At 37.8% G+C, this 19,920-nt stretch overlaps 3 protein-coding genes across 4 annotated transcripts; 1 reads left to right on the forward strand and 2 right to left on the reverse strand.

Moving 5' to 3' along the window:
• Positions 1-286: 286 nt before the first annotated feature.
• On the reverse strand, positions 287-8,311 carry chst6 (carbohydrate sulfotransferase 6). Of its 2 annotated transcripts, XM_079603027.1 has the most exons (3): positions 8,123-8,311; positions 7,832-7,956; positions 287-3,708 (listed from the first exon to the last, which is right to left on the reverse strand). In XM_079603027.1, exon 3 carries the CDS (start codon positions 3,688-3,690, stop codon positions 2,491-2,493), a length of 1,200 nt encoding a protein of 399 aa, XP_079459153.1. In that variant the 5' UTR covers positions 3,691-3,708; positions 7,832-7,956; positions 8,123-8,311; the 3' UTR covers positions 287-2,490. The 2 variants fall into 2 exon arrangements, with proteins under 2 accessions (XP_079459153.1, XP_079459154.1); XM_079603028.1 differs by lacking the exon at positions 8,123-8,311 and having other exon boundaries at positions 843-3,708; positions 7,656-7,899.
• Positions 8,312-8,730: 419 nt separating this feature from the next.
• Positions 8,731-12,558, reverse strand: tmem231 (transmembrane protein 231). Its single transcript, XM_079603034.1, has 8 exons — positions 11,972-12,558; positions 11,726-11,892; positions 11,499-11,627; positions 11,256-11,399; positions 10,850-10,931; positions 10,294-10,399; positions 8,990-9,104; positions 8,731-8,863 (listed from the first exon to the last, which is right to left on the reverse strand). Exons 1-8 carry the CDS (start codon positions 12,108-12,110, stop codon positions 8,744-8,746), a joined length of 1,002 nt encoding a protein of 333 aa, XP_079459160.1. The 5' UTR covers positions 12,111-12,558; the 3' UTR covers positions 8,731-8,743.
• Positions 12,530-19,745, forward strand: gabarapl2 (GABA(A) receptor-associated protein like 2). Its single transcript, XM_079603057.1, has 4 exons — positions 12,530-12,738; positions 13,434-13,489; positions 14,540-14,712; positions 19,290-19,745. The coding sequence occupies exons 1-4, from the start codon at positions 12,705-12,707 to the stop codon at positions 19,378-19,380; spliced, it is 354 nt and encodes a 117-aa protein (XP_079459183.1). The 5' UTR covers positions 12,530-12,704; the 3' UTR covers positions 19,381-19,745.
• The last annotated feature ends 175 nt before the right edge of the window (positions 19,746-19,920 follow it).

The raw sequence follows: 19,920 nt of genomic DNA on the forward strand, positions 1-19,920 counted from the left end.
GTTACGGAAACCAGATTTATGCTATAAACATTTGGCATTTGTTCAGAATCACTGGCAACAGGAATCTGGCATTATGTGATGATGTAAGAGTTTGCATGTTAATATAGTCCTTGAATAGAAGCGAATTGACTTGACTAAGAACAAGAATGCAAACAGCATTCAAGGGGGTCACAATCAAAAGTAGGTGTCAGTATAATGTGTGCAACTCATCCTCGTGACGGCACCAGATCTGCCAAATATAAAATGCGTACCAGTGCTGGAAATTAGAAAAGCAATCAAATGTAATCAGTTACATTACTTTAATAAAGTAATTGAAATATTTACACTACTACTACTACATTTTAAACACGGTAACTTGTAATCTGTAACCATTCATTTCCAAAGAAACCTTCCCAATACAGTTTATGGTTCATTGAAAAAGCATGACACACATTGTTTAAACCCTTTTCAATAAAAATCTGTAATTATTTGGATTTTTACAAAAAATTATTTAAGTATCTTGAAAACTTGAGTTTATTTATCAGTTTGTACCCAGAAGTGAGCTAAATCTGACAAAACCTCCTTTAGAGTACATTTGAGGATATATATATACATATGAGTCAGATTTAGCTCACTTCTCACATCCAATGAGAACACATCCGTGAAAAAAGGGAAACACTCAGTCCCATCAGATTCCTTCGACCCGCATCTACTACACCCATTTGGAAAGCAGTTCTTTTTTATTTAGTAAATATTGTCTTTTTTTATATATATAAATTGTAAAAATTCAGTTTTCTGTTAGGGGGTTAAAATGTGGGTTTTGGGTCCTCACTTTCTGACACCCTTTTCAAGTTTGTGTGTGTGATTCTACTGTAGGTTGTTTATTATGTTCCAACATATGCACATTATTACAGCAGGGTTTTTAATAATCAGTTGTAAAAGAAAGGGTGCATTCACAGTTTTACTCCATTTCACCAAACATGAAATAATAGATTAATTCGTTTTTACATTGAACATTTGCAAACAACCAAAACACCAACAGTAATCATTAACCTAGAGACGACTTACTAACACAGAGCATAAATACTGATTTTATAAATGTGTACCATGATTTTTTTCCCCTAAAAAATCTTTGTCTATATATATATATTTTTTTTTAGAACAAAAGGGATTGTGATGGATACATTATCAACAGGTAACAAAATATATTCTGTTATCTGAAGAAGAGACTCTTCAGTTGAATATAAATCAATGTGATTCAAACTTCAATAAAATACCAGCTCCCATTGAAATCCAACAATCTCATGAAACTGCAACATCTCAATCAATTAGTTTACATTTGATCACATTTGAACACACGTGTATAGAGACATTCTATATCAAACTTAATAAAAGCCCTTTATGAAAATGCAAAATACTTTATCACATACTGTTTTATCACAAACTGACATCATGTCATAAATAATCACACAAAACCCCCATTGTGTCTAACACTTCTTTCACAATGGTTAGTGTCGTGATGGCTGAGTAGCACATATGGCACAGTAGTTTTATAACAATATTCATTGGGGGTTCAAGAAAAATAAAATCTTACTCCGAACAATAATAAATGTATTTCAAGGCTATCCTTTTCAAGCATGTGACAAATGTTTTACGTCACATTTCTCTTTTTCTCTTGAGTCATGTGACTTTATATGGCGTATACAAAAAACGATTTTATGTTTATGAAATGAAAATCCTGCTAATAAGAGATTTTTAGGAACTTTCTCTGGTCCTTTCGTTTATGGTAAATATCTATTTTTGTCTCTTTCACCCATATATATTTCTTGTTGGATGTGTGTCTTTTTCTACTTGTTTACGGATATTAAGTTAAATGCTTTGCAGCAACTTGTAGCAAAGATTCGACTTGAAAAACAGTGCATCCAATCACTTTTTTTTTAGTTCAAATCTGAGGAAACTGTAAATCCAGTGAGAACATAGACGATAACTAGTCTTCAATCAACAATTCTTAAAATAGCATAACATCTAAACATACAATCAAATATGAACTGCTTTATTCACGAGGACATTGATATTCAGCTCAATGCGGTAAAAGTCTGTGTGAACCTGTAGATGGCATTTCTATGTGACGTTTATCCGTGAAAAAACTTCATAGATCCCTTCGACACGCATCTCTACGCCCATCTGGAATGCAGTTTTTTTTTTACAAACAAACAAAAACAACAATAACACCATAAAGTTTCCTTGTCAATAAATACATCTTGAAGTTAATTATTGGACCATAATTTCTTCAAAACCAGCATCCAGTGGTAAAAGTTGTGGACGGACCTTCGAGTCTCTAGTTCAACAGAGAAACTTCCATTTCTCTGCCGGTCACTAGAACACTGCGGCGTCCACTAACGTTTGATTGTGCTTACGTTTCTTTTTACTGAAGTATGAAGCAAAGGAGAGCAAAACTGTTGAACAGATTCCCCACAATCCTTTAGTCTTCATTTGATCACTGGGTTAACTCTATACTTTAGCGGCGGTGGTGTCTTTAGACGGCAACCAGCTGAACTGGTAGCGTTCGCGCGGCGTTAGAACGTTTAAATCCATCAGCTTTTGCTCTTTCTCACTGTCCACCGCCTGATATCCCAGCTGAGACATGGCTCCTTTGCACACATCCTGGATGCGCTGGACTTTTTCAAACGGTAAGGTGGTCCGCCAAGCCAAGGAGACATCCTCTGCATTTCGGGAAGTGATTTTGAAGGCCTCCTTCTTCGATCCCTTGCCCTTACCGTGAGTGATCCGGTAGATCCACTCCTGCAGAGATTCCGTCATCTCCAGACCCACAAACTGGTACATGGCTTCGATCTCCGCCAGCGTGTTATGCACTAGATCCTCATAGCGGATCATTTTGTAGCGCCCCCGTAGGAAATCGGGCGCCTTAAACATGGCGGTCTCATAAATGCGCACATGACTGCGGCAAATCTCCTGTAAGATTTGGTACGATCTCTCGTTCTCCGGAACATCAGCCTGTTCCAGCACTATGGCGCTATCTTTCATCAAGGCTTTGGCCGACTGGTCCCTGGAGCGAAACACCGCTCGCGGGTCCCGAACTAGATGGATGATGCGCAGATCCAGAGAGGGGTCCCGCAGTAACGGATAAAGGGACTCCAGCTCAAAGAAGCGAACCTCTTTTAACACTACATGGCTGTAGGTCTTGCACGCCGCCTCCGCGAGCTTCAAACCTTGCACGTCGCATTGCTGCTTGCATTCTTGTTCTTTGCTAATCTCGTCGCGAGGCGTGAGGAAACACGCGGGCGGAGAGCAGAGCGCACGGCTGTGGCTCCACATGAAGAGTTTGGAGACGTTTTGTGGTTGGGGGATGTACGCATCCATCACGGACATGTCGCACTGGAAGACGCTGCGGATCGTGTCGCGCACTGCCATCCGCAGGCTACGAGCGCCGCCTTTCTGCAAGGACATCCACACGTGCCAGCCCGGCTCCATCAGATAAAACACATCTGGATGCTGGTTGAACACCTGTCCCAGGAAGGACGAGCCGGACCTCCAGGACGAGAGCAGCAGCACGTGCACCTTGCCCTCAGACGGAGAGGAGTTCGGAAAAGGCGGGCGACTGTACCAGCCGACGTACAGAAGCACACCAGCGACCGCTGGGATCAGCAGGAGACTCAACACAGGGGGTTTCGGCGCTCTCCACCGCAGCATTACGGCAACTTTATAAACCTACCAAAGCAAGCACAGACACAATTTAACGGGTCAGGCATGACGGTTAAAAACAAAGGTTTGAAAAAGACTATTATTCTAGTTTAAAGGATTCATTATAATAGCTTTCAACTTTTTAAGCCACACTTTTCACTTCCCTCTATATAGAATTTGTTTAAAAAGTGATACTTTTTATTTATATGATGCAAAATCACAACTCTGCTGTCATTTCAACTAAGCTAATAGACATCTTATGCATGAGTTTGTAACAGTCTTCTCCCTTTTGATTGACAGGACTTAAAGGAGAACTCCGGGCAATTTTTAAGCAAATCTTGATCGTTATACCTTTGGCTACAACGGGAGTTCCCACGGGACTTCAGCGCGAGACTACAGCTAGCCGTCTAAAACGCTATTTAGGTGAATTTAAACAATGGCTAAGTTGCTAGACGCATCTTGTTGTCATGTAAGGACCCTGTTCATGTTGGACAGACATTTTAATTGAATTTTGTGTCTGTTAAGAGGCACAAAAACACTCTTTATGAATATGCCCCATAACTGCCGTTTTAGCAGAGTGAGCTCTGGGCATTAGCGGTAGCAGCTCCGTGTTGCAAGCAGCAATCCGTTTTTTTTGTTTTTTTCTATAGACAGAACTCACAAAGGTATAACGGTCAAGATTAACTTAAAAATTGCCCGAGTTCTCCTTTAACTGGCTCAGATGTGGGTTTTTTTTAATAAACGATAGCGCCGCAGACAAGAGACAATATCTAAGTGTCAAGTCACCTTTATTTCTATAGCACTTTATACAATACAGATTGTATCAAAGCAGCTTTACAGTGATAAACAGGAAAATTATGCATTTCGGCTGTTGTTCAGCAGAAGTCAGTTCGGTGTTGATTCAGTCCCGTTGTAAAAGATCATTAATTATTAAACTAGTTCCTTTTCTGCAGAACTGCTTTATAGATTAAATGATGTCATCGTCCAGCTCAGTTCTCATACAACAGCGTCAGATCAATAATACTGTTGAATATTACTGATGGTTAATACAGACTGGTTCATGTTGATTTTTGCACCGGTATTAAACACCAGTGAATAACTATAATACTCTAAAATGAACTTGAGTACCAACTACCAAGTGAAATCACATTTAATACTTTTGGAAATACTTGATCAAAGTAAGAATTTCCAAAGGGCCCCGCTATCCAAAAACATTGATCTGGATCAGTATTAAAGGAGTAGTTCACTTCTAAATTTAAAATTATGTCATCATATACTCACCCTAAAGTTGTTTCAAACCTGTATATGTTTCTTTCTTCTGATAAACACAAAAGATGATATTTTGAAGAATGATGGTTAACCAGACAGCTGATGGACCCCATTGACTTTCATAGTAGGAAAACATAATATGAAAGTCAATGGGGTCCATGAACTGTCTGGTCACAAACACTCTTCAAAATATCTTCTTTTGTGTTCATCAGAAGAAAGAAACTCATACAGGTTTGAAACAACTTGAGGGTGTGTAAATGATGACAATTTTCATTTTTAAGTGAACTACTCCTTTAACAAACGCGTAGGTGGATCTGTCACCATTTTAAAATTTTTAGAGCCATTCATCAAATAAAGGCTTTTTAACTTTTTTCACACATTTTCGAGTGCCTTGGAGTTCCTAATTTAATTAACTAGATTCTGTATCCCATCCAAAGAGCACCGAGATTTTACACCCCGAAGCAGCACTTCTATTTGCATTCTTTGCTTTGATACTCCTTTAACAAAATTAAGAAATCCCAGGTTTTGCCATTCAGGATCAGGTAATCAATCTTCTTTTTGAGCCGGTTTTTCAAAGCAAAATTGGATCCGTTCATTCTGATCAAAGGGGCCAATTACTCAGTTATCTGGACTTCATTACTGACGTACGGTCAAATCATCTCAGATGTATTAAGTGAGGTACGAAGAACGGACCCCATACACACTTTTCCAGTGCTCCAAATGAGTTTAATTTCACAATGTAGGCTATACTTACTATGTAAAGAACAACAGGTCGAATAGTTAACATGGGGTCAGTTTTTAATTTGATGAGAAAGCACCCCAATAACACCACACAAACATTCGCTTCAATTTTCAATTTCCTTTAAAAAAGTCAGACCCCTACGGAGCCACTAAAGGGACATGGTGATGAAAAACACAAATTTTTCGCACTTCCCTGCTAAAGTTTTTGAACTTAGTGTTGTCTCAGGAAAACACAAGTTTCTCTGGAAAACACAAAACATATGATGCAAATGACAGATGATGCAAAATCATTGTAAGATAGTTTTTCCTCCCATCTCATATTTTTCCATCACCATGTTCCTTTAAGGACCAGTCATACTTTTGAGTGGCTTATTTCTGATGACTGTGCCAATGTAATTAATATACAGCGATTAAAATACGGTTACAAATATGATATACGGTAGTAATATAATGTTACAAATATTTTTGTTTGATATTGACAGCTGTTCGGGAAATAGTTTTTACTTTACTCCACTGAAAGGCTTGAAAACCTAATGTGTATCACTGTAACGGTTCAACACATTTTAATTAAGTATACTTTTAAAAATGTAACAATAAATATGTATACTACATGATACAAATGTTGTTCCTGAAATCCACCCTTTACTGGGATCAAGATAATCCTCATTTTTGGATCAAAGAATCCCAATCTAAAACTAATAAGATGCCCCTCATTTAGCCTACAGAATCAAATCTAAGAAATAAAAACCACCCACTATAGGCAAGTCACCATTAGCTTTTCTCACACACCTAAAATCTACCTCAGTGAAAAGATTTATCTTTAGATAAATCTACGACGAGTCTCTCTCTTAAAAATGTGACAAAACGTATAGATTATTTCTTCCCTCGCATTATTATTTAAAGGTGGAGTTCTAACGCTGACCAGCAGGAGGCAGTGAGTCTACAAAGGAGGAGATAAAGTGATCACTGGTCGACTCAATGAGACTCACTGGGCTACCAGTACAATGAATCTATTTAGGTTCAAATGTTCAAATTAAATAACTGAATCTGCGAGATGCTGTTTACTTTCAACAGACATAATAACAAATAGAGAAAGCGAAAGTTATTTTAAAAAAAATCTTATATTACTTTCAATCATATTAATCAAAAGAAGAGATATTAAATATGTTATGTAAAAAAACGGCACTGGAGGCACAGATATTAAATGAAAAGGCAACGCACAATGCATCAACGTAAAGCTTCCCTCTGAAAACAATATTGTTAAACCCTCTGGAATGTGTTCGTGAGCACAATCAAAACACGTTACTTTTAAATATTTGTTTTAAAGGGATAGTTCACCTAAAAAAAATGTATTGTCATTTACTCACCCTCATTCAAAACCATTTTGTCAAGCAAAACCTCCATAAAAGCGGTCCGTACAATCCGTAGGTTATTTTACATGTCTTCAGATGAAACGGCTTAAGACTTTATAAGACACAAAAGACAATTTACGCGTTTGGAGCCCCAGGTAATTTATTTAATTATTGGGTGACCTGTCGCTTTAAGAGCGTAATACACCTGACAGGGAAAACAGATGGGAAATAAGGTGTGATAAATTAATAATATGATTAGATTCCTTTTGTTTCCTTTACACTTACCCATTTGGTAACGTATTAGTCTTATTAGCTAAAAAGTTCGTATGAACGTGTGATTTCAAACAAGCGACCAGACAGCATTACTACTATCATCATGACTCCCGAAACGCGTTTGCCTCGGGGCGATGATGCCCAACACGCTGAACGAGTCAATTTTCTCCAAAATGCGTATATTAGACACTAACAAACCAACACAAACTTTGTAAGGATTCATTTGTCGGGCTATCCGAAGGGATTCTTATTTGAATAACTTAATTGTTAAGTCTAAATGCGGTTAACATCGCCTATATGATATAAATGTTATATGAGACACATGCGACTTCCACTGACCTAGAGAAACTCGGCTGCCATGGTGCCAGTCATCTACAAAAAATAACGCTCCCGCCAAACAGATCATTTTAAGAGTTATCCTACAAATACTTTAGTTAAAACACATATATCCTAATTATAATACTGTATGTCTACTGTAAACGCATATTATTAAAGCATAGCCTATTATGCCTTACCTCTTGTTGAGTAATGTGTCCGTATTCAGTCGGTGTTATAAAGTGTCTGCCGTGAACTCTCTGGATGTGGGGGACGAGGAGACGTGGCCTTTAAGAGTGAATGGCAGGAGGTGGGACTATGCCGTCTGTAAGATGATATGTTAATGAACTTCATAACATAGATACCTTTACTCCTATTTCATTCGTGTTATTTAGGAATTTTACAAAGCTCATTTAAAAATCATTGTATAGGTTTCTACTTATGTGAACTGCCATTTTGTAGACTACTTAAGACACACATGGCTAACTTACCTAGCTAGTATCTGAGAAGTTTTCCTGAAATATTATTATACACCAACTAAATCTATGTAAGACATAAATCCCATATTTGATTAGAGCTGCATGTGGCACATTGTCACAAAAAGGATGAACGAAACAGGAAAACATTACATCTGCATCCTGTCCATTGTGCCAAACTTCCTGTGCTTGATCTTATTGGGTGACATGGAGGAGAATATACAACAGCTAGATAGAGAATATTAGAAACACATTTATACAGTTTTTATGAATGTGTATCCATGGAACAAAGCGAGACAAAGACAAGAGCCGAAAGCAAACACATTATGTGGTGTTTGGTTTGATTCAACAGTAATTTGAAAGCATATTATTGACAGTTATATTCTCTTGTTTACTTTAGCTTATCCACTGACAATATTGTCCAGAGGATGTTTGTCACATAATTTAGTGTAACAGCCTGTCTCAGGACATTAAATAACCCCAAAGCATGCAGTATATTAGAAACCATGCTAACATTATGACATTTTCCACACAACACAAATACAAATTTAACAGTTAGCAATATGCATTCAGTGAATCACTCATGTTTCTAAAAAGAGGAATCAACAATGGAGAATTTTTTTCATATTTATTCTATCATTCTTTCACACCACACAGAAAAAAAAGACTACAGTATGCAGCTGAACTTGAAGGAAACCAGAAAAACCAGAGACTCCACAGGCATCCTGCTGGAAATTCTGTATCGATGTTCTTGAACTGAACAAAGAGAAAAACTCACTAGCAAACAAGTCCTCAACAATGAATGAAGATTAAAAAGGTCATTTCTAGGTCATATCAGGAGCTGTGCTGTTTAAACGCTGGTACTGTGGTGGTCGGTAAAACCTGGTTTTGAAAGATGAATGTTTGAATGTGCTGGAAAACCCAAAGGAAGACGAGCAGGACGCTGACATACTGAATCCAGGCAAACTTAATCATTTCCCAAAAGCCTGGTCGATAGGTAGGAAAAGCAGTCAAGGAAATTAAACTTGAGTTGATCAAATAAAGCATGAGAGGCGAGTCTAGAAATGCACAGATGTCAGGAAGTGACATCATGAGTACAATATGTGCTCATGTCATGAGAGACTAGGTTGCAGCCACAAACTAAAAAGCATAATGGGACAATTTCCTATCATGTGTTTTATATCTGAAACACATGTTATCTTTTTATTATTTTTTTGGTATTAGCATTTTGTTGTAGACCAGATGGTTGATGTTAGTAACCAAGCATGAAACAATACAAATATGTATTATATAGAGTTAGAGTACCCAATATCCTGTTGGGACTTTAGTTTGGGTTTCCTGTTCCTGCTTTGTAGTCCTTCGCTTTATGATTCTCAGTTGTTTCTTGTTTTCTTCTCTTTGATTTTTGTGTTCCTGTTTTGTTTTTATCAAATATTCCTGTGGTCAGTACCTTCATTGCACTTCCTGTGTTATATATCCTTGAATAGAGTATGTTTTACAACAACGGGTTAATTCACCAACAAATTTGAATAATGCTCTACAATATAGGAATGCAAAACAGTCATAACATAACAGCATGGTGGCCTTTTCCTTCTGTAGAACAATGAAGTTTTGAATCCAACATTCCTCAAAACAACTTCATTTGTAAACTTGAGGTTGTAAATCGTTTTTTCTTTGACAATGGTGGCTCATCCGATTTTGTTGTGTTATCCTCCTCGTCCGTCTCTCCCCCCATTTCACAAAACTGAGTAAATAGTAAGCTTTAAAAAAAGCTATAGCTAGCAACTGAACTCACACTGTTTCATCCTGAATTTGTGTTGATGCGCGCGACCGACTGACCGACAGCACAGGCAGTTGCTAGGCGATAGTCGATAATTTGAGCTTCCAATCAAATAAAAGTAAACGCCTGGCATTGGCCAATCCACTGTTTTACCCGTTTTTACCCGTTTACGGACACAGGATTGGATGTACACAACCATGAAGATAACACAGTAACAGTAGAAGGAAACGGTTTAATTTGAAACCAGGAAATTCTACTTTAGAAGTACATTTTCACAGAAAAACGGGAAAATATACATTTTCCAGGACTGTCGCTCAAAAAAGAGAACAATCCCTGGAAAACCAGGACGGGTGGCAACGCTAGCGCTAACACACACGCACACACACACACACCATATAAAGGATATGCAATAGTGTCTGCAGGATAGTTGATCTGAGCACTGATCTGGAATGGCGCGTTTGCAGCTCTTCCCACCGTCCACACGGGAATGACGCCGGAGAGATGAGTTGTCACTGTGTGAGAGGAACACACTGTTTAAAGACAGAGGGACTGCTGGGAACAAAAGTGACATTTCAGCGGCCCTAAAACAAAAGCAGCGTAGAAGCACACGAATGCCTCATTACCAAGAAACACATAATGCATGCTTATGATTGACATTTGAAATTGACAGAAAGATTGGACAAATAAGGTTTCAAGAACATATATATATATAAGCTTCATGATCATTTCTGTGTTTATCACCTAATTATATCAAATTAGATGATAAACACCGAAATGATTATGTAGCTCAAAACATTCTGGGGTAAATATTAAAGGTAGGCGTTGAGAAATATAGTGACTACAAATCTGTGTTTTTGAGAAAATAAGGAGACAGTTTTAAAATATACTCACAACAATAATAATAAAATGCATCTGTCTATGAATATATTTAACTTTTTCTCAGAACATGTTCAAAATCTTACAGTTCCTCTGCTGATAGAGTGTAATGATGTTGGCCAGGTCATATGTACTCGCAAACGGACTGGATCCATCGATCACTGACACCTGGAAGAGGCAATTCAAAATAAACCTTATGTTTATTCACATAAGTCATATTCTGACAACACAGGCCTGCTTATATGAAAGCCATCATCGCTACGTAAAGTCAGATTTAGGACTATAAGGGAAATCTATGCAAATACATTCCATATTTCCATTGCTCATGTTTTAATTTACAATCTTCCTGATCACACACATTTGACAAGATTGTGGCATTGCAAGTCAAACCGGTTCGTTATCACAGTTCAGTTCCAGTAATGGATGAATCAACACATTCATTTATATGTCAAAATAGATCATACATCAATGAACTGTGTTTCACATACTCACATTGTAGGTACTATGCAAGCCTCGGTGAGGAAGAGGAGTTCGCTGGTTTAGCTTCAGGTCTCCACAGATGGAGAGCTGAGAACCTGGGACAGGGGACGAGTGCTGCACGACGGCAAGCGTCTGCATTACAACGGTAGACATTCGCTAGACAGATGGACAGACAAATTAATCAGATACAGACACATTTACAAAGAGGCATTTCGTTTGTGTTGTTATAGGAATGCACTGGATAGGAATACACACAAACAGCTGGTATGAGAAGGTAAGGAGGAGTTGGATGCTGAACATCTGCTCTTCTGGCTTGAGCGGGATGCTGATTTGAAGCCTGAGAAGGTCCGACTTCCCATCCTGGTTCCTGTCCTCCTCCTGGGCCTGAATAATGAACAAACCCAGTGCAGCTTTGCTTCCAGAGTTCACCATTGCGATAGCTATGGTAGTTAAATTAATTTGGTTTTACAGTATGTACTCACAGAGATATATGGGATGCGTAAATTATCTCCGATCAGTCGATTAAAATTGGGAAATGTGCTCCATGCCACATAATTCCCTGCTGTGTCAGTTGCTCCTATCAGGATCATGTCGTACTGGAACTGTATGACTGGCTGCTCTTCATATGTGCTCCTCTTCAGCCAGAACCCTGTTCATAGCAACAAACTCAGTCACTTTATTTGATCCCATTTTGCGAAATAATGAGCTTGGAATAAAATGCAGCTTACCTTGACTTCTATAAGCCACCAGAAGAGGTGAAATATACGTGAGGCATAAAACCACACAGACAAACAGCGTTGCTCTCGTGCAAACACATGTTCTGTATCTTATTAAAGCAGGGTGGGCGTAGACGTCATAAAAGGCCATTGTTATTAATATCGCGGTAAATATGAACTTCCATCCAACAATTCACAACACCATTTAAACACATGTATATCATTTGAGCTGTGCACGCGCTGTCAAATATATTTACTAACAACGATCAACAAACGCATTTTGGCTCAATAGTATTAGACTATTGAAAACAAAAACTTAGTAAATATTAATCAGTCCAGCAAACAAACAACACGCGCACTGATGGTTCCGGTGTCAGCGTCGTCTGCTCACCATAGCAACAGCAGTGCGCGAGGTACGTGCATACTTATTATTCGATCATTATTCATCAGATTTATGTTTAAAAACAAAAACCATGAGTTCGATCGTGTGATTTCTGCAATCGTATAGGTGTTCTTGCCGTAGAGATAAGCGAATTAGTGTATGAAACCCCCCCGAATCGACTTAATGGTACGGCCCCGCATTGACGTAACCTCCCTCTGACGGGGTGACGTCATTACGCCTCGTCTGAAGACGAATGTCTGCTGCTGTTACATTGTTGACGTTTTTAGTTTTAACATTTAATCGACTTTAAATCATCCGATATTTCCACCAACAGATCGCTCTTCGAGCTATACCTCTGCAAAAATGAAATGGATGTTTAAAGAGGACCATTCTCTGGGTAATTTATCGAAAATGCCATGATATTATCAACAACGGCCTGTACGATACGTGTAAATATTGATCTGTTTGTCAAACCGATGTTTTATACTGTCAACCTGCTAATTTGATCTAATTTAACAGCATTTACCATGTAAGAACAACCACTATATTTATTTGCTCATGCCAGGCCTGTTTTTTGCTCATTAAACGTCTCATGAAAGTAAACCGAGATTACGCCCTAGGCTGTCAGTCTGTCTCTGGTGTTGTTGTTGTTTTTGTTTTAAGTGCATTTGATAACAGTGTTTATTGGTTTTTCTTTCATTTAGCATGTCACTTGTTTACAAGCCATATATGATATAAAAATGTATTATTTGATGAGAATATCTCAGTCACATGTCTATGCTTTGGTAATGGTCAAACGGTGTGTGTAATATGTATGTATGTATGTCTATATACACATGTATATCTAATTTATATATTGATATATACATATACAGTATATATATATATATATATATATATATATATATATATATATATATATATATATATATATAGATAAACTGTATATTGATAGAGTTAATAAAATGAAGAATGCAGATGTGTGGTGCTGTATAACACTGGCTGATGAATATTAATGATGCGAAGAGCATTGCATGCTGAGCTTGCATGTAGACTGATCGATGTCTTTTCTTTTTCTTTTCTGTCATTTAGAGCACAGGTGTGTGGAGTCAGCCAAAATCCGCAACAAGTACCCAGACAGAGTTCCTGTGAGTATAAATGTGAAAAGTTCAACCATTTAAACAAGGGTATAGCCTTCTTTATTTTATCATTTATAATAAGTCGATAAGTCAACGATAAGTCATAGTAACAAAGCTTATCACTGATTTAGTGATTTGCAACAGCACAGACTTTCAGATCTAGACAACGACAGCATTTACACACCAAATGTGAACATTCAGCGGAATCAGCGCACACAAGATTTCGATTTTTTTAGTTCTTTGTCCTGCAATGAGAGATACACATATCAGAGCATTTCATGGTGCTAATGCACTGAAAGCAGTTTTTCCAAACCGCATTAAACACCAAAGAATCTTAAATTGGCATTGAGGATGGATGTGAAGTGGCCCAAAGCAGACATATCAAGCACAAGATCTAAAAGTCATGTTTTTGCAGTTTGCGAGCCTTTTAACTTCAGACTAGTGAGTTATTTTCATCAAATATTCTGCAAACATTTACATGTTTGTCTTGCATAAGACAATTTATCTGATGCTTGTAGTCTTTTGTGTCTCTTACAATTGAACCATACATTTTTTTTTTTACAATAAACAGTATTATCTTATTGTAGTTAATGAAGTTCAATTTTAAAAGTTGGGTTCAACAATTCATCTAGTGATGCTTGTAGTGAAGGATATATGATTATAAAAGACACTGACAGTCTCTTGCTCTTGTCTCACAAAGAAAACAGATTCAGTTTTTCTCAAAATGGATGGAAAACTGTGAAGTTTGAATGAACACTGGATATTTTGGTAGTGACTTTTATTAAATTCCACTATACAGATTAAAACAAATGACTGTTTGTGTTTCCTCTGTATATTTATTGCTCAAATTTGTGTTGAAGTTGACAGACCATCTGAAAAGTTGCGCCATCCGTTGTGTTGGATTGAACTTGCTTTTCGTTTAACTCTTGGTGTGTCTGTTTATTGTTTCTTCTGTGTAAGAGGAAGTCATACCAGTAAAACAACTTTTCATTGCCATAACCTCTGGGCTTATATTTAAAAACATAATTGTCTGTAATGGCTCTTTCTTCTGTTTATCAGGTTATTGTAGAGAAAGTATCTGGTTCACAGATTGTGGACATTGACAAGCGGAAGTATCTGGTCCCGTCTGACATCACAGTGGCCCAGTTCATGTGGATCATCAGAAAGCGGATCCAGCTGCCTTCTGAAAAAGCCATATTTCTTTTTGTCGACAAAACTGTCCCTCAGTCCAGGTAAAAGTCATGCTTTATTTATTACAGTGGTTCTACTTATTACAGTCTCTATAAAAAGTTGTCACTCCCTGGACATGCTCACAGTTTGTCATTTTACAGCATTAAAGAACTGGACTTTTTTTTGGCTTTTAGCCACCAATCAAAATTAAACGATTGAAATTGAAAACAGATGTGTTTACTGTTAGTGATCTAAAAGAATAAAAATCAATGTATTGATTAATATAGCGCACCTAAATCATCACTGGTGCAGGCTGTTAGTTTTAAAGGTCACATGAATGGGAAGCTGATGACACAGGAACTCACACTTTCAAGATACAAATCGCTCTTATGCTAAAAATAAGGTTGATAATGGCAGAACTCGCATGAACGAAAGAAACAAAAACATTAAATATCCTTTAAAATACAGTCATATCAATATTTGACCTTTCGCAGGGAGTTTGATTGACAGGTGACCTGACTAATCATACTTCGCCATCCGGACATTTTGTCCGACAAAGCAGTCAGGCGAGTAATTCGATTAATAACATGGGATGATTTGAACTTGAGAACTTGAGTGAACTTGACGCCTTTCCGCGGTTAAAACATCATTCCTTCATGTTCATTCATGTTTATTTGATGCTATAAATGAACTAGAAGAATGAGATGATCGGTTCACAAGCAGCTTTAACTGAGGCAGCGATCTGTCACGACACATTAAAGGAGAACTCCGGTCAATTTTAACATTGAGCTCAATTTTTAGTAAATTTGGAGTGCTGTCAATACAGAGAACAACGACAAAAATCGGTGTTGCCTACACCGTGTTATCCTCTTTTTAAAATTTGCACCCTATTGACTTGAATGGGGTCTAATTTTAAACCTGCTTTTATTTCTCTTATCATCCTTGATGTGTCATTACAAGTGCCCAGCCATGTTGAGTGATTCCTTCAGAGTGAACACGGTGAATCTGACTGCATTAGATGTGAAAGATATTAATAAAAATTATGTTATATCAGCCAGCGCACAGACCTGTATTTACTTCCTGTTTTCGGTCGAAGTCCAAAGTAGTCGATTGTCGAGTTCACGCGCATATGTTTAGTTACCTATGATCACGCGCGTGAACTCGACAATCGACTACTTTGGACTTCGACCGAAAACAGGAAGTAAATACAGGTATGTGCGCTGGCTGAAATAACATAATTTTTATTCATATCTTTCACATCTAATGCAGTCAGATTCACCGTGTTCACTCTGAAGGAATCACTCAACATGACTGGGCACTTGTAATGACACATCAAGGATGATAAGAGAAATAAAAGCAGGTTTAAAATTAGACCCCATTGAAGTCAATAGGGTGCAAATTTTAAAAAGAGGATAACACGGTGTAGGCAACACCGATTTTTGTCGTTGTTCTCTGTATTGACAGCACTCCAAATATACAAAAAATTGAGCACAATGTTAAAATTGACCGGAGTTCTCCTTTAAAGAGCCACAAAACGCTATTTATTGTTTCAATTTCTTTAAAACAAATTAGCAAATTTGAAAGGTGAGACTTTGTTTAATATCAAAAGTAAGCTGGTCGGTCAGGGTTGTCAGTCTCCTCTCTGCTCCGCGTGTATTTATCACTGCGTGAGAACATGGTGAGAGCGGCGTAGCTTGTCGGACATAGCGACAGTAACTAAGGGGGGGGGCGGGTCTTTGCGAACGGTCTATTACGAAATGGAAAAGCACGAAAAGCAGATTGTCCTCAAAAACTGAGTGACCATTCAAGAAGAAGAAGAGGCCACTGACATCTGTGACCAGCTTTTGTGGCTTGTGTTAGAGAGAATAGTCGGTACTGTGCTTAACTAGTCAGAGCTAAGCGTAGAGAAGCCACCGTTGCCAAAAATCAAATGGCATCTCAGTTATAGTTTCCCAGAAAATGTGTGGGTTAAGCCTGAAGCCAACTAGACGGCTCTCTGATGTGACGAGACCAAAATAACACCTGTTTAGCAATCAGACAGAAACACACTGTTGTTGTTGTGGCGTCTCACTGCAACCGGCCCTTGAAGGCTTGAGAGTGTGAAATACAGAGAAAACCTGGTGCTAGACTCTGAAAGACACGTACATGTATTTGGCTCTTTTTTTTTTTACAACGTTTGTGGTGACAGTGTTTCATAAATATTTCCACGTGACAAAAATGAGGCGTGATAAAAATTAAAGATACGTGCGATCAAAATAATCGGTTGACTGTCTATCAATAATTGATTTAACAATGTAAGAAGGGGGTGTGAACTTTTTATAGGCACTATCTTCCTTTCCACCCACACATCTCATGACAAACATTCCAGGAAAGTGAAGTGGCTCTTGCCAAGCAATCACAGCTATAGGAATTCAGTTCCCTGAATCATCCTCAGGAATCCGTTTCCTTTTACACAATTTAATTGACTTCAATTTCATTCCGAACAAGCAACATTCAAACTGATGAAACTGTATAGGGCCGTGATTGTTGTCCAATAGCTAAAAATATAGCATCGGGTTTCGTATGAAAGAGTGAAATCTGTGACGCCACGGGTCACACCCAACATCCTCCACTGAAATCCTCAATAATCCCTGTTTACCTTCCACATCTCAAATACACTCACCTGACATTCTTCAGCTTGGAGGTTACAGCTCACCGAGTGTTGAGAACAGAACGGCTTTAGACGGGGAAATAAGAGCTTATTTCGCAACGAATTATTCTGGATGAATCTGTTCAGAGGGATTCATTGACATTACGGCCTCCTCCTTTTGTAATGTTCCTTGCCTATACCAGTGTGTTGAATATATGTTGTGTTTCACGAGTACATATAACTCATCAACCGCACATACATTACATTCATGACATGACATGCAACAGAAAATATAAACATATTTAAAATTGACATGCTTGAAATCTGAATTGAACCCTGAACATTGGAAGGAAGTCCACTTCCAACAGTGTAATGTACTTTAACTCATGAAATCCAGAAAACCAGTCTCGAGTCGCACGGGTAAATTTGTGGCAATAGCCAACAATACATTATATGGGTCAAAATTATCGATTTTTATTTTATGCCAAAAATCATTAGGATTTAAATGCACTCCGCGGAAATTTTGGCCACTAGGGGCGCTAGACCTGTAACTTTCACGTCGAGTGCCCCTAGAGGCCACAAGCCAGCGCTGTCGCAAAAGTCAAGAAGACATCCACGATCCGTCTCGTGTTTTCTCTTTTTTGCCTCCTCAGAAGCAGTTTTAAACCTTTTCCTTCCCTCAGCCATGGCCAGGAGTCGAGCAGGCGGAAAAATAGTAGCAAAAGCGTTAGCTCCTTGAGTATATCAGAGCTTGTGGTCACGTGGCGGTCGTAAAGTGATTAGTTCTCCAGGCATTCTCCAGGTCACATGACCTGGCCAAAGACGGTGCGTCTTCTCCAAATTTACATAGGCGGTATTTCAAGAAGGCAGCCCCGCTCGGAGCATTGATAGTGTCAAGCGCTGTATATTGGCCTGAGGAATCATTTAAAATAACTCACATGCTTCAAATCTTTAGGTCACAAAGTCCGCGGTGTGCCTTTAAGTAAAGATCATGTTCCATGAAGATATTTCGTAAATTTACTACCGTAAATATATATAAAAAAGGTTTTTGTGAGTGATAGCAGCACAATCGCGAACATAAATCCACAACTTTTAAGGAGATTTTCTCAATATTTCTTTTTTTTTTTTTGCGTCCTCAGATTCCAGATGTTCAAATGGTTATATCTACATCCAAATATTGTCCTATCCTAACATACACTGTAAAAAATTAAACCGTGATTTTTACGGTAAAAAAACGGCAGCTGTGGTTGCCAGAACTTTACCGTCAAAAATACGGTAGCAACGTTATTGGTGTTAGAGACTTAACTTACAATTTACAGTAATAAACCGTATTTTATTATCTGATATAATGTGAATTTACCATCCTTTTGAAGTATTAATATCTGTTTTGTACCTTTGTAATACACTGATAACCACCAATCACAGCAGTGATGAGAGTCACGTGATCAATCAGAGCTCATCACATGCAGCTCTTCCGCAAGAAAGTTAATACTAATATGTAGAAGCTGCACAGTGTCATTCACACAAACATTAAACACCATCATGGTAACACATGCAATTTTAAAAATGCAATAAACATTAATATAACAACATTAAATGTAACATAAAACCCTAATGTACATAACTGATTAGAAAAACTATGAAGAAACAGTTATTTCAACAAAAATACATCAAATGTGAAGTGTCACACAGGGAATTGTGGGAATGTCAATTGACGGTTTTTCACTGTAAATTATACAATGAGTTGTTCTTTTTCACTTTCAAAAACTGTAAATTTAACGGTATTTTACAGTAAAATTACATGAAATGAACCATTAGATCTATCACAGTTATTTACCGTACATAGTACGGAAACTTTCTGTTAACCAATTAACAGTTTTTCACTGTAGCATTTTTACAGTATTTTACCGTTAAAATCACGATCACTTTTTACAGTGTAGGCTTATTTATTCAGCTTTTATGTGATCAATTTAATATCATTCATTCACTAAGAATTGATTCTTGTTTCAGTCTGACTATGGGGCAGCTCTACGAGAAAGAAAAGGACGAGGACGGCTTTTTGTACGTGGCCTACAGTGGAGAGAACACGTTTGGATATTAAGATCCCCGCATCACCCCCAGCTGTGCAACACATCACTCCCACTTCTGTTGGACTAGCTCAATGGTTCTGTGGTTGGGAACAGGATCGACTCATCTGTGAAATAATCACATAGCAGATGTGTTTGTACTTCTGTCGTCACCTGTCATATTGTGCTCGGAATGAGATCGACTCCATTAGTGATTTTTTTTCTTCTTTTGGTGAATGGTGTTGCAGTATTAATACAGACGCTTAATCTTCACACTGAGAATATAGTAACTTTTAATGTATTAATTTATCTGTATTTTCCCCCTGTAAATTATATATTTAAGATAATTGAAAGGTAAGGTAGCTGGATGACCTAACCAATAAAAACCAAAAACCAAAAAGATCGTCAAGATGATTTATTGAGACAAACCAAAAATAGATCATTTTCAAAAATTCAATCATTTACTGTTGTTTTAAACCTGTATGACTATCTTCCATGAAATATATATTTGGAAGGCCAAGCAACATTGGACCCGAACAACTTCTATAGTATATATAACATGTATTGATATTGTA

The sequence above is a fragment of the Phoxinus phoxinus genome, assembly GCF_949152265.1.
Source record: "Phoxinus phoxinus genome assembly, chromosome: 25".
Classification (NCBI taxonomy): Eukaryota; Metazoa; Chordata; class Actinopteri; order Cypriniformes; family Leuciscidae; genus Phoxinus; species Phoxinus phoxinus.

Coding starts and splice junctions, on each gene's coding strand:
- chst6 (XM_079603027.1), bottom strand. CDS start 3,690: ATGCTGCGGTGGAGAGCGCCGAAACCCCCTGTGTTGAGTCTCCTGCTG.
- tmem231 (XM_079603034.1), bottom strand. CDS start 12,110: ATGGCCTTTTATGACGTCTACGCCCACCCTGCTTTAATAAGATACAGA. Junction 11,400..11,498: donor CCTTCTCATACCAGCTGTTT/GTGTGTATTCCT, acceptor CCATCTGTCTAG/CGAATGTCTACCGTTGTAAT. Junction 10,400..10,849: donor ACTCTATCAGCAGAGGAACT/GTAAGATTTTGA, acceptor CCTCTCACACAG/TGACAACTCATCTCTCCGGC.
- gabarapl2 (XM_079603057.1), top strand. CDS start 12,705: ATGAAATGGATGTTTAAAGAGGACCATTCTCTGG. Junction 12,739..13,433: donor TAAAGAGGACCATTCTCTGG/GTAATTTATCGA, acceptor TCTGTCATTTAG/AGCACAGGTGTGTGGAGTCA. Junction 13,490..14,539: donor AGTACCCAGACAGAGTTCCT/GTGAGTATAAAT, acceptor TCTGTTTATCAG/GTTATTGTAGAGAAAGTATC.